We start from the raw sequence: 14,310 nt of genomic DNA on the forward strand, positions 1-14,310 counted from the left end.
GACAATAAGTACCATATCCATTTAACTTACCCAAGCTAAGAGGCACACAACAGACCAACAGAAAAAGTCCAAGAGAGCACTTCATCATGAGAAAACCTTCCCGACCTAAGAGACTGATAATGAATAACAATAAACTGAAATTAAACAGAACCAAAATGGATTGAATTTTTGGGGGGTATGTATATACTTGTATGAAAGCTGTAGGAAAAACATCAGCAGCAGCAGAATTATATTAAATATATCACTTACCCTGCTCGAAAGTATTCAGATATCACAAACGTCCAAGCTTGTGCGTTTCAGCAAACCAAAAGCATTCCTCGTGCCACCTCTTCCCTGCCCGAGCTCTTGCCCAACCTCACCCTTGCCCTACATGAATGATGTCATTGATGGAGTTTCTCATAGATGCCAAGACAGATTAAATGCACCCTAAAAATGAGACATTATTTTTAACAGTCATTATTGTTATTATATCATCTGTAGTGTTCCCTAGAAAACTTGTAAAATGAGAAACAATGTAGTTTTTCCTGCTATAAAAAACAAGCAAAATTCAATTGTTTAAAGCTCAGAAATTTGTTCGAATCTTAATGCATCTCAAAAACCATTTGCACTTCGCTTATCTTATCTTACACAGCCAGAAGAGGGTTATATTAACCTAAAATGGGGAAACATTCAGAATTTGCTTTAGTATACAGAATCTTAAAACAAAAGATCTTCACTCGATGTTTGGAACTTTGAATCTAATTGTCTCTCTATCTGTACAGCATAACCACTGAGCACGAGAATTAAAACCCAATCCTTTCTGCTACGTTTCCCAACGCTGCAGCTGGTGGTGACAATAAGGCCTGTGTCACATTTTCCAGAGCCTTTCTGCAGTCATGGAAGCACTCAATTGAAATGTCATCTCAATGGCGCCCTTATTTTAGTCTGAATCTGAAAAGGCACAAAATACAACTGTGAATCTGTATATAATGACAGCAGAACAATCGGGTTGAGAAAATGGATTTGTTGGTATTTAAAACACAGGGAAGTGGTGCTGTTTGTGCGGCAGCCCACACAAGTACTCATGTTGTTGCTTTTTTTCCTACGTTACCGAAGGGAACAGAAAAGTGTCAGAATGTTAATATCCAGGAGAAGGCGTGATGATTGGCTTTTTTTAAAATGCTGGAATGGGACTGTGTTTAAAGGAGCAAAATCTAGGCACAGATGAACAATGAAGCTGTGGTCAGACAAGCAACAAAGAACGCTTGATCTTTGTTTGGGCTGTGGCGTTCAGTGCAGCATTTTAAATAATGTTTGTGTGTGTGTCTGGCTAATCCTGCTCACAAAAATAGATAGGAGTCAATTTCGGGTACTGCTTTTAGTTTCAGATTTTTTTTTATCCAGATGTATTTATCCTGTGAAGTTAATTACACTAAATTTCAAATAACATTTTTAGCATGCAACAATCATTATCTTTTTAAAGGGGGCATGACATGGATTTTTTTATTATTTTAATATGTTCCCTGAGGTTCACTTATAATGTTAATACAGTTTATTTGCACAAAAAGCAAATATATATGCAAAAAAAATATTATTTTCAAACCTCATTTTGACCCTCTGTCTGAAATGATCCATTTTTAAAGGGAAAATATCATGAAAATCTGACTTTTTCCGTGTTTATGCGCTATAATCGGGTCCCCGGTACATCTGCCAACCCAGAAAATGTGAAAAAGGACAACCCGGTAACTTTGTTTTAGTAAGCCTTTCTCTGCATGCATGTGAAAAAAACAAACCGTTCAGATTTCACTCCCCTAGTGTCGTAGGAAGGGGATCTTATTATAATTTTACTGCCCCTTAATCTGCACGTTTCCACCCACGGCGCTGCCATTTTGTTTTCTCAAGCGAGGCAAAGCTGCAGATGAAAAAAATGTAAGTATTTTTAAGTAATGTGTTTCATCGGTTCAGGCAGCTCCACATTCTGTGTGCTTTCCCTTAGCCTCCATACGCTCTGTACTTTAGCACAAGCAATAGTTGTGTTTGACAGGAATTTGTGACTCGCCCACAAATTAGCTTAATGTGATGTCATTTTACACCGGACTGCTTCACAAGCAAGGGTCAATTCAATGCTGGATTTGCACAAAAGCTTAACATGACGACACATGCTAGAATCAACTCCACAGCAACTACATAAATTTATGCACTAACCATTCAGAAACCTCCAGTTTCATTGTAGAAGTTGTAACTTCTTCCTGAGTCTCTCCATCAGTGTCGACTCCGGTTTGAACAATGTAAGGCTGAACACCGTTACTGACAATCCTCATTTTGGCTGCGTGAGATTCTCCAGCTTTGTTGTTGTTGAGCAACCAAAGCGTGAGCTGTTAAAGCCCCACCCTCTTTTGGAAAGCGAGCTGGGAGCAGCAGCTCATTTGCATTTAAAGGGACACACACACAAAAACGGCGTGTTTTGCTCACACACAAATAGGGACAAATTTGACAAGATATAATAAATGATCTGTGGGGTATTTTGAGCTGAAACTTCACAGACACATTTTGGGGACACCAGAGACTTATATTACATCTTGTGAAAAGGGGCATATTAGGTCCCCCTTTAAGGCATGTCAGTAAATGGCCACTGTTATGATTGGCTAACGTCATTGCATAGGAACAGTATCAACACCAATTGTCTAACTATTCGATGATGTCTTGCTCTGGAGGCAGTCATATGATTAAATAAATGCTTTGTTTATAATGAACAGGATGTTTTAAACGTTAAAACTTGCAGTATGTTTTAAATGGTACAAAGACTTCTTATATGTCAAAAGATCAAGGTAAATTTGATTTCTCATGTCACGACCCCTTTAAACCTAGTCATCTTACCATATCTTTATCTATGAATACTAATGAGACAATTAAGCAACCAGTGAAAAAATGACCATGACAATAAAAATAACAAAAAACTTTATTAAACCATTATTTGTTGAATATAGATTCCATATGCTGTCATTTTAAGTGGGTTTCTATAATACATGTACACATTCTCTAGGCATACATTTCACATGTAGTTCATATTCTTGAGTTTCCAGTGTTATATTTTCAGGAAGAAGGTGTGTATGATGTATAAATCTAAGCAAATGACATATTTCTCTGCAAAAAGAAACAGAATGAGAATATAAAGCTACCATTCACTTATTCTGTTTGAAAATAAACTTGAAATCAGAAGTAACTTTGTTCCTTAGGCCTTAGACCTAGTCTCTCCCACATAAAAACAGATCATGAATAATTGTTTGAAAAACAAGTCATAATACGGACAAAGAACATTATTGTGATTACATGACAAGTAAATCAAGAAGTACAAAATTATGAATCTAGACATAACATTTACATTTGGTACGCGTAGTATTTGATGAAAGGAAAATTAAAGCCTTAATGAAACTAAATCAGGCTTGACTTTGGCTCATTTTATCAGAATTCACCATTGAAGATGAGCAAACGTTTTCTTTGACAGCTACGGCGTATAACTCCCAACACAATATGAGAAGATTCACTCGATGGCATACCTCACTGTGAGGTAACAGTCTAACATTCAAAAGCATTCACATACATGCATAAATGAAACAAAACTTTTTGATTTTTGGCAGCGCACTTATTCATCCTTTACACAATCATATTGCTACTCCAAATGAGTTCAGATGTGGGTATGCTATGACATCAATTGCTCACAAATGCTAACAAAAAAGCTACTTTGAAACTTAATAGTTTGACATATTAAATGAGAATAATCTTTTGCGTAGAACACAGTTTTTAAAATGTACATTCATTAAAACAGAATAAAAAAAATGGATTTATCTAAATGTTTCCCCTAAAATACAAGCTTTCTGAGGCTTTAAACACATGCTAAATTTTCAGACGTGCAAAATGTAAATCTATTTCAAAATAAAGAAAAGCTGTTTCAATGACTCTAGAAAATTGTAAAACACTGCAGCACATGGAAGGTAGTCCAGTCTTAATAGAGCATGTGGATAGTTAAAGGTTAATGTAACTTCAGAGAACACTGCATTTACTGCTCCTTTTCGATCTTGCACTAAACAGTGAGAACAATCAATACTATTTAAAATAGGTGCATTCGCGGCATATCGCAATTACCGTAATTATGAAAATTTCAACCTGTAAAAAGTGTTCACATCCTCGTAGAGCTCATAAAACTCCTACTTGTACCATGTGACCGCTGTACCACCTGACCCAGCTCCATGTCACATGTTGTCATCTCGAAATTATGGTAATTTAGACATGGCGTGAATGCAGCATATTATACTGCATGTATTTGTTTGATATTGATAGATGGCGCTTTAACAGTTATATGAATAAAATTGACATGTTAACTCATATTTAATTTTAACTACAACATTGCAAATATGACTATAAAAGCCTTAATTTATTAATTAATTAATAATAGATCTCTGCTGGTCACTCATTTTTTGGACCTTGAGAAATTATATTTAAATATAGTTATGAATGAAAAATATGGAAATTTCTAAAACAAAATAAAAAGGGCAAATCCATAGGCATCTTATAAAACATGCTTGATCATATTGGAAACTCTAAATTCCAGAGTTTTGCTTTAAGAAACATTATTAGTAAGTTTTAAACTTGCTTGTTTTTAAGGACATACAATTTAAGTGTAAAATATATATTGCACAGGTATAATCGATGGAATTTAGTGGCAATTACGGCAAAATTAAAAGTCAGTGAAAAAATATATGCTGCTGACCATAAGACATGCACTGATAAATTACACGAATGCACATAATAACACAATCCAAATTACAAAAGATTTGTTCTTGTATGACACTGATTCAAAAAGAGCTATTCTTTCAGGTACTTAATGTCTAAAAATAATTCCAAAGGTAAATTGTTGTACAGTGTCGCCTACTAGTGGTGACGGCATGCACAAGCATTTGAATCGGATGAAAAGTATGGCTGATGAAGTCAGAGTGTGATCATATTTGGGGCTTTTACTACTGAAATATTTTCTGTTCATCATTTAAATTTTCAGTAAACATTTGACTATTTAGGCCACCTATATGCAGCATAAAAGTAAACATGTGATATATGTGTTGCTTTGATGCAGCATCCGAGTAAAATCGAGTAAAACTGAAATGAAAATTTAACTATAATATAATTTGAACATGTACCAGAAATCAAACACCAGCATATGGTAAAAGAACAATTGGTAAGGAATTCAAACCTTGCATATTTAGGCTATATACTTTAAATCAGATTGGGTGTAAACTGCACATTACAGGTGCCCAATTGCATAAAGTATTATGGCACATCAACATGTTTTTAGACCATTTTCATAAGTAATCTTAAGCGTAATGGTTAACTTAAAGCAGGATTCCTCAAATCTGTCCTGCAGAGTTTAGCTGAAACCCTGATCAAACTCACCTACCTGTAATCTTCTAGCAACGCTGAAGACTTTGATTAGCTTGTTCAAGTGTGTTTAATTAGGGCTGGAACTAAACTTGACAGGGTAGTTGCCCTCCAGGACCAGATTTGAGGAACCCTGACTTAAACGAGTATCTAAAATAAGATATAAAATGTTAGGAATATACTGCATGGCAAAATAGTGGCTATTTCCATTCCAATTACCGATAACCAGCATAAAGAACATGCTATAAAAAATTAAGCATTTTTGTTAGATCATTTCCATACACACAAGTCTACATACAAATACAGAATGATTGCTCGAATTATATTGCAGACAGAGTAATAAAACATTTTTTCCAGAAAGTTTTTAGTTAAATCAGCTTTTGCAAGAAGGTAACATTTTCAGAGATCACAAAAGACTGTAAGGAGGCTTCACTCACCAACGCCTGATGAAATGGTGCTCAGTCGAACATTCACCTAACGGCAACAATCCTCACGACTAGAAAATAGTTTCTCTTTGGAACAAAAACACATAGCAACACATCACAACCATTTACATGAACATTTTAAAGTGTTTCATGTGCCTGCGACCTGCAAAGGCATTCATACCGACTCTTAGAGAAGACGCTGATCTAGGCCATTTTAGCAGCAGGGCCAGAGTCAAACTACTTGGCCAATCACATTATAGTCCCGATCAGCCCTTTTCCAATGAGATGGCTTTTTTGGAATCATATTGGCTGAGGAATTGGCTCTGATCAGTCAAATATCAGGATAATACTCTGCATTTATATCCATATTGTGCAACACAGACTTTTGTTCGGCGGTGGACATTCTGCTCAGCACCTCTGCTGAGAGCGAATAGCTGTTCCCAGATTTCTCTTCAAACCAGCTGTCCAATGCTCGCTTTCCATCAAAGCTACCAATAGGCGGTCCGTTAATGGCCAAGGTGAGCAGATCATTGATCTGATCCAGAGTCAGTCTGGAACGGCTATTTCGGCGCACTTTTTGCAACGAGCCTCTTCCTTTGTCGCAGCATGTCGTTGACGTTGGCAAGACCCTGACAACCTGCAGGATGTGATTGAGAAGAGGAAAACGTTGCTTGTATCTGAAGATGTGGCTGACTACTTCTTTAAAACCATTCACACTACAATAATCAGCTTTCAGATCCCTCCATTCAACCACAAGGCTTCCTCTGGCATCTATTCTTTCTTGAGAGAGCTCACGTCCGGATGAAGGAATAGTCTCCAGGTGGTCAAAAATCACAAGGATCTCCTCCTCTCCATATGCGCCAAGAACATCCCTGTTAAGTGGCCATGAGGCCAGGTCAAGAACCTGACAAGCCTGGACCACTGTGCGACTGCGTGGATCAAAACGTTGGGCAAGGATGCCTTGACTTCGCTGGCAGATCTTCTCTCGAATGGACTGAAACTTGGACTCGGCAACCCGCAAGTTCTTGAGGTCCACTCCATTGAAACTCTCTCGAAAGTTGTCTTCAAACTCCTGTAGGTACTCCCCTGGGGAATCCACCAATTGCCCAATCTCATGAATGGCATCCTCAATTTTTGCGTCCACCTGTGACGCCAACAGATAGTCCCCCTGAAAGATGAAAGCAAGTCGTGAAAAGACAGCAATGACGTCCAACAGAAAATAGATCAGCTTCACGGACTGATAGTCCAACAGGAACTGTAGGAGAGACAGAGCGATGGCAGCAGCATCACCTCTCTGGGTTTGGCTGCTTATGCTCTTCAAGTGAGCAACCACCTCCAGATAGTCCTTAATTAGGGCATTAAGAACATTGGGTTCCCCTATGATCCAACGAACGGCCCTTATATCCCCAAGAAATTCGGCTTCCTCAGAGAGAGTTGGTGCTGTTGACCTCAGCTCAGCCATCATACGTGGAGAATACCGGTAGAAACTGAGCAGTTGCTTCAAATTGTTCTCCAAATCCTCCAAGCAAGACAGTTCCTTACCACTGATGGCATCCAGAACCTCTAAATGGGGACGATGGATCATCACAGGTAGACACAACACCCAAGGGATTGTCTTTCGAAAGGCTATGTAAAGATTTGCCCTCAGACTAGAGGAAATGTTTGAGCCATCTATTCCCAAGCCAACAACTAGCATGTCCTGGAGTCTTAGCCCGAGGACACCAAAGGCACGATCCACGGCCTGAAGGTAGCCTTCCACATTGCCTCCGCAAAGCCTTTGCAGGGAGAGGAACTCGGTGACAGGAAGCCCATCAGTGGTGGTGAACTGGACGTAAACGGCAACAGTGTCAGCCAGGAGATCGTCATGCTGTCCATCCATGATGATGCTTAGAAAGGGCGAAAGGCGAATCTTCTCAGCCAGATCCTCTTTGAATGTTCGAGCGATGTGTTGGATTAGAATCTGACAGTCATTTTCGTTCATGTACTGATCCACCACTTTGAGGTCGCACTTCTTGAGGAGCTCTGCCAAGGGTCGCAGATCGGAAAATGGCCGCCCTTCCAAAGCCAGATGGTAGGCAGCGTTGAAGAGTGTCATCATATTACGACACATCTCCTCAGTCTTCTCTGGATGCATGCGAAGTTTGTAAAGCTGCAAACACTTCTTGTGCAGATTACTCTGGCTGTGCAATTTAATGGTGTGGATCTTGAATTGCTTGGAGCCGATGATAAAAGCAGAAGTACGGGAGGACTGGACGGTGTATTGTCGACACACGTGGCACCACATCTCATTCAGTGTGGGTGAATAACGGAGAAACCAGAACTTCTTCAGCCACTCCTGTTTGAAGCGGCGAATCCGACGACCTGAGCCCACCGAGAGTTTTGAAGACTCATCCGCAGCCACCATGAGGTCAGCAGAAATGGATTCATCAGCAGAATCAACATCCTGGTCATCCTCTTCAAGCGCAGCTGGGATGGGCGTCATGGCGTCTACAAAAGATGAGCAAACAGAGCATGACATTAAACTGAACACAAATATAACGCAGAATTAAAATCAAGGAACAATTCTTTACTGGTTAGATTCGGCGTGAATGATGGTTTCAGAGTTTCCATACCTATTATAAGCACAACTTCCCAATACAGTTCACATTTATCTCAAGTTCTACATCAATTTTTAAATATGATTAAATTAAAACATTTTTGTTTCTGAAAAACAACAAACCAAACAAGCAGAGAACTAAACTTTAGTGGCAGGTTTCAAAAAGAAAACACTCATTAATAATTTTAATAAAACTTTTAATTAAGAGTGCACTTCCATTTGAAACATTTCAACAAATACGGCAATCACACAATCGGTGGCAAAAGGTGCAAGAAACAACAAAAGAACGCAAACTTTAGTTGATGGATTAAGAGACAAAATTTATCTATATAGCCATATATTTTAAAAACATCAATGTTAAAATCTATTGCAGAAAGGCTCTCATCCATGGTAGCGTTTCATCCCAGGTGCAAACCTACCTCTGAGGTCCTCACTAGGAAGGGGCTCAGATGGTGGTACAGGTTTAATTTCAGCATGCCCCTGTCCTCTGAGACGGAGCAGTTCAGCCTCCAGCTCACGTATTCGTCGTTTTAGCCTCACACAATTTGGGCAGAAAGATGTTGATGGTCCTTCACCAGTCAGGGTCGCATCTTCTTCCGTGTCTTCCATTTTAATACATTTGGCATCAAAGCCACTCTCGTGGTGCTCCATGGAAGCCAATCCAGAGGCAAAGACTGACACTTTACACTCAGCGTCAGGCTGGCTGAAAACCTGGCAGACATTTGTTCTTGCTCTTGGAAAAGACAAGGTGCTGTTCAGGGGGTTGTTCTGACTTTGATTAGCCTCCAGAGATGCTTCTAGAACATCTTTGAAAATGAGGTCAATCTTCTTTTTCTTGGCCTGGGGCTGGTTTTCTGCCTCATCACTTCCATGCTTGCTTAGGGTCCTTCTACCGTGCACTGCAGATCTTAACACTGGACCTTTGGGCTCATCGTGCTCTTCTAATTTCACTCCTGCAATACAATACCGCAATGGTTAATAAGGATAATGAACACTATCAGCATATAAAAAACTGTGGTAAAATACAAATCTTGGAAAAAAAGTACTGTATGATGGCTAAAGCAGGATGAGTAAAAACTAAAAAGATTTTGTATATAAAATATAATCCCATTTCACTTACCTGTTAAACCATTGCAGGCCTTGAACATCTCGTCTGGGTACTTTTTTGTTGATCAAAAATGTTCAATATGAAATAAGTTATATTTTGGTCTGTTCCTCAAACAAATCTATCAGAAGACTTGAAATATAGCGCACAAATTATATGGACCACATTTGCGATACTTTTATGTTCCCTGCGAATCCCTTTTGAAGCTTGAAACCTCCAGCCCACATGAACTATTATTGAAAAGTAAAGCACGACCAGTAGAATTTTTTCTCCTTTTTGTATTTCAGAGAAGAACATAGGAATGAGTATGTAGTGCTAATTTTTTTCTGAACAACTGTTTAACTACTTTTTAATAAACTGCTTATTACTAGCAGAATATGACATGGGTATTCTTCTCGGAACTGTTCACAAATTTGAAACGTACATATTTATGGCAACACTGTTCATAATGCCAAACTGGAACCATGTAGCTTTTGACAACAAAATACTTAATTGCCATTTATATTCTCTTGCAAATAAGGAGGAATGAAATTAACTCTTGTGAGTTTTCAATCTTGTCGCCTAGTTCAACAACAACCAATATATTCCAGTAAACCAAAATGTCTTCCCATAAAATGTGTTTTATACTGAAAGAACCAAGTATTTTTAATTTAGATGATTTTATTTTTGATAAAATGGTTATAGTTCAATGTAATTTTTCAAGAGTCGCCAAACCTGCATTCAGCTCTGCAGTGTATTAGCAGCCTCTTACAATGTGTTTGGAGATTCCTTAACTTCTGACCTATTTCAAAATCCTTCAATATACCTTATTTTTTTCTCAAGCACCAGCAAGAAGTGTCTCACCTGTGTCTAGATTGCGATCAATGCTGTCCCGAGACACACTCTGTAGTCGTCTCATGTACTCGATGCTGTACCACACACAAAGTTTCTCGCCCACCTTCAGTCTCTGACACACTCGGAAGTAGATTTGATTGCCATGTTGAAATGCACTCAGGTTCTTTTCACTCTCATCCGAAGAAATCTTAATAAACCTGAGAGGAATAAACAAAATTGCACTGAAAACAACCATATAAATATAATCAAAGTGACCAAAAGAACAGCGTTTTGAACACTTGGTTACTACAATAGCACAATTTTCTTAGAAATTAAAAAGAGGAATTAAAGTGGCATGGTATTACCTCATCCAGTTAGCTGTAGTTTCATCACTCCCATCAATGAATTTATATTTGTTGTCCTTATCAACAATCTGTAATAAATACATTTGGCATTAAAATACATACATCTACGCTAACTGGTGATTAAACATCACCTACAACACAACCTACCATCCAAGAGTATGGCCCTGAAGGTTTATCTGAGGTCATTATTTGGCCTTGATAAGGACCAAACAGTGCCCCCTTTGGTATATTTTCATCCATGCAGCAGACATCCACCTTATCACCATCTCTGCGGACCTCAATGCCTGAGGGTACAGTGAGAGCTGCCCGATTGGGCACCCCTGATGCCACAGGAGTGTCTGGCACAAAGACAGGTGGCCCATGGGTAGGGCACTCCTCCAAGAAATACTTCTTGCACTCTTCACAGACTGTATAATGAGCAATGAATAAAAAAAAGCATAATTATATGTATGTATGTATGTATGTATGTTATTTAAATTATATTATATAAAATTCTAATCTGATATTAAAATTTCCAAAGACCTACACAATACTTTTATTTAAACGGATAGTTCACCCAAAAATGAAAATTCTGTCATCATTTACTCACCCTCAAGTTGTTCCAAACCTGTATAAATTTCTTTGTTCTGCTGAACACAAAGGAAGGTATTCTAAAGAATGTGGGAAACTGAACAGTTTTGGGGCACCATTGACTTCCATAGTATTTTTTTTCCTACTATGGAAGTCAATGGTGCCCCAAAGCGGCCTGGTTACAAACATTCTTCAAAATATCTTCCTTTGTGTTCAGCAGAACAAAGAAATTAATATAGATTTAGAACAACTTGAGGGTGAGTAAATGATGACAGAATTTTCATTTTTGAAATTCTGTCATTAATTACTCACCCTCATGTCGTTCCACACCCGTAAGACCTTCGTTCATCTTCGGAACACAAATTAAGATATTTTTCATAAAATCCGATGGCTCAGTGAGGCCTTCATTGCCAGCAAGATAATTAACACTTTCAATGTCCAGAAAGCTACTAAAGACATATTTAAAACAGTTCATGTGACTACAGTGGTTCAACCTTAACGTTATGAAGCGACGAGAATACTTTTTGTGAGGCAAAAAAACCAAAATAACTTTATTCAACAATATCTAGTGATGGGCGATTTCAAAACACTGCTTCATGAAGCTTCAAAGCTTTACGAATCCTTTGTTTCCAATCAGTGGTTCGGAGCGCGTATCAAACTGCCAAAGTCACGTGACTTCAGTAAACGAGGCTTCGTTACGTAATAAGTGTTTTGAAATTTCAATGGTTCACCACTGGGGGGCGTGACTTTGGCGCTCTGAACCACTGATTCGAAACAAAAGATTCGTAAAGCTTCAAAGCTTCATGAAGCAGTGTTTTGAAATCGCCCATCACTAGATATTGTTGAATAAAGTCGTTCTTTTGATTTTTTTGCGCACAAAAAGTATTCTTGTCGCTTCATAACATTAAAGTTGAACCACTCTAGTTACATGAACTGTTTTAAATACGTCTTTAGTAACTTTAAGTGTTAATTGTCTTGCTGGCGATGCAGGCCTCACTGAGCCATCAGATTTTATTAAAAATATCTTAATTTGTGTTCCGAAGATGAACGAAGGTCTTACGGGTGTGGAATAACATCAGAGTGAGTAATTAATGAGAGAATTTTCATTTTTGGGTGAACTAACCCTTTAGGATAAAAGTAAATTATACTTACACCAAAAACTGGTACAGTGCTCATGGTCAACTTTTAGTTTTTTGTTTGGCTCTTCAGTTGACTTCTTATTTGAGGCACTAGGGTAAACAGGTAAAAAAAAAATGCTCATTACTAATTCTTTTCTACTTTTATGCACAGTAATTGCTTTTTAAATGTTTTCTATTGTTCACACTTTGTAAGTGTACTGACCTGGTGCTGCATTCGGCCTCAGTCTCCATGGGAGAATGGTCTGGAACAGCACAGGAATCTGCCATCTGGGCAGGAAGGAGAGACTCCTGTGTGTCCCGTTTCACTTCGACATATTCTTCTATTCTGAAATTCATCAGTTAAACTTTTTACTCACATTTTATAGTGTGAAAATATAATTTGTTATTAAAAATGTATAAAATTATGTATTTAAAATTTAAAACTAGTGATCTGAAACTTTTGCATATTGAATATATTTATATATATTTAACCTAAAATCCTGATACTGTGGGGGTAAAAGACAAGTTATTTATCAACTACCCAATTTCAGTGGGGCACCGTGACGTCATGCTGGCTTTACCTTGTCATCTCATTTGCATTTGTTGGTTATACATGTTAACTTTAAGTTGCTTTCATGAAACAAATAACGCGACAACCACACAGCACGCTCAGTAAACTCAGAAAGTGACCGCAAGAAACCCTCACTCCGTTCTGCTGACGTTTCCGATCCAGAATCTACTTCCAAAATATTTCAGTCACAGAGCAGCGCTCTGATTGGCCAAGCCGGCCATCACTCATAAACTACAAGAGCTGCGAGAGAGACGAGTGCAGGAAAACAAATAGGACAACAATACTCTCTTGAAAGACAAAACTGCTGCAAAGTTGTGTTCGTCTAAACATTGTGAGGTAAACATTGCACAAACGAGCAAGCGCGGGTGATGACAACGACGGTACGCAATGCTTCTGCACGCTCTGTGTCCGTTTAGCGTCTGCAAGGCAACTGGCAATTTGCCTAACGCTTTCGGAAGCCATTTTCATTGGCCACATTGGCTAGTGAGTGTAACTCACCGTCTATGGAATATACGCAGTGCGTCGCGGGGTCTTTGGTGGTCTTCTTCAGCCGTGGCGCGTCTCGTCTTTGGCCGCTCCGAGATACGCGGCGGTGACGCAACAGCACTGGGGGATTTCACTAGTCCCGGGCGATGCAAAGTTTATCATCTCCAAATGTTTGTACCACAGTCAGCTGCTTCTCTCTGCTATGACCACCATCTTTTTATTACAGGAAATGACATGGAAAACGGAAGAAAGCGGCGTTTGTGCAGACCGGGCACAAAATTTCAGGAAAGGGAAAGTTGGATTGTGTATGTTAAGTTGTGAGGCAGCGGTTCGCGCGTTTCATGTGCGTTCGTTTTCGAAACGCGCCTAACGAAACATTACGCAGCGGTTGCGCGCCAAGTTTTCACTTTTTTGTTAAAAAAATAAATAACGTTTCCTTTATCATTTCAATTATTCATCTCACATGTTCACATCATCTCTGCAGTTCATTCAGTTTCAAACACTTATTGTACAGACTCCATTCAAACTTGTTATACTTTCAGCCTTCGGTGTACATTTGTTTTTGTTTTTTAATAAGTGTTATACTTTTAAGATTAAAATCTGAAAAGCTCCCATTGACTGAATCTTATGGAAATTACCGTAATTACGAGTATTTTGCTCGGAACGGTTTTGAACTACTTTGAAATTTCAGTTTCTATGGAAACGCCGTTCATAACGCCAAACTGGAACCGTGCAGCTTTTGGCGACAAAATACTTCATTTATATTCTCTTGCAAATAAGGAGGAATGAAATCACTGTGCACACCGCTTTAAAATGACAAAAAGAAATGGTTGCAATAGGAGTAACTATCTT

At 38.6% G+C, this 14,310-nt stretch overlaps 1 protein-coding gene across 2 annotated transcripts; it reads right to left on the bottom strand.

The window, feature by feature from the left end:
* Positions 1-2,920: 2,920 nt before the first annotated feature.
* On the bottom strand, positions 2,921-14,211 carry prdm11 (PR domain containing 11). 2 transcript variants are annotated; one of them, XM_051884605.1, is made up of 8 exons: positions 13,471-14,205; positions 12,625-12,747; positions 12,436-12,512; positions 10,861-11,120; positions 10,714-10,781; positions 10,379-10,566; positions 8,850-9,383; positions 2,921-8,321 (listed from the first exon to the last, which is right to left on the bottom strand). In XM_051884605.1, the coding sequence occupies exons 2-8, from the start codon at positions 12,687-12,689 to the stop codon at positions 6,166-6,168; spliced, it is 3,348 nt and encodes a 1,115-aa protein (XP_051740565.1). In that variant the 5' UTR covers positions 12,690-12,747; positions 13,471-14,205; the 3' UTR covers positions 2,921-6,165. The 2 variants fall into 2 exon arrangements, with proteins under 2 accessions (XP_051740565.1, XP_051740566.1); XM_051884606.1 differs by lacking the exon at positions 8,850-9,383 and having other exon boundaries at positions 13,471-14,211.
* Positions 14,212-14,310: the final 99 nt, after the last annotated feature.

This window comes from Ctenopharyngodon idella, chromosome 24 (genome assembly GCF_019924925.1).
Source record: "Ctenopharyngodon idella isolate HZGC_01 chromosome 24, HZGC01, whole genome shotgun sequence".
NCBI lineage: Eukaryota > Metazoa > Chordata > Actinopteri > Cypriniformes > Xenocyprididae > Ctenopharyngodon > Ctenopharyngodon idella.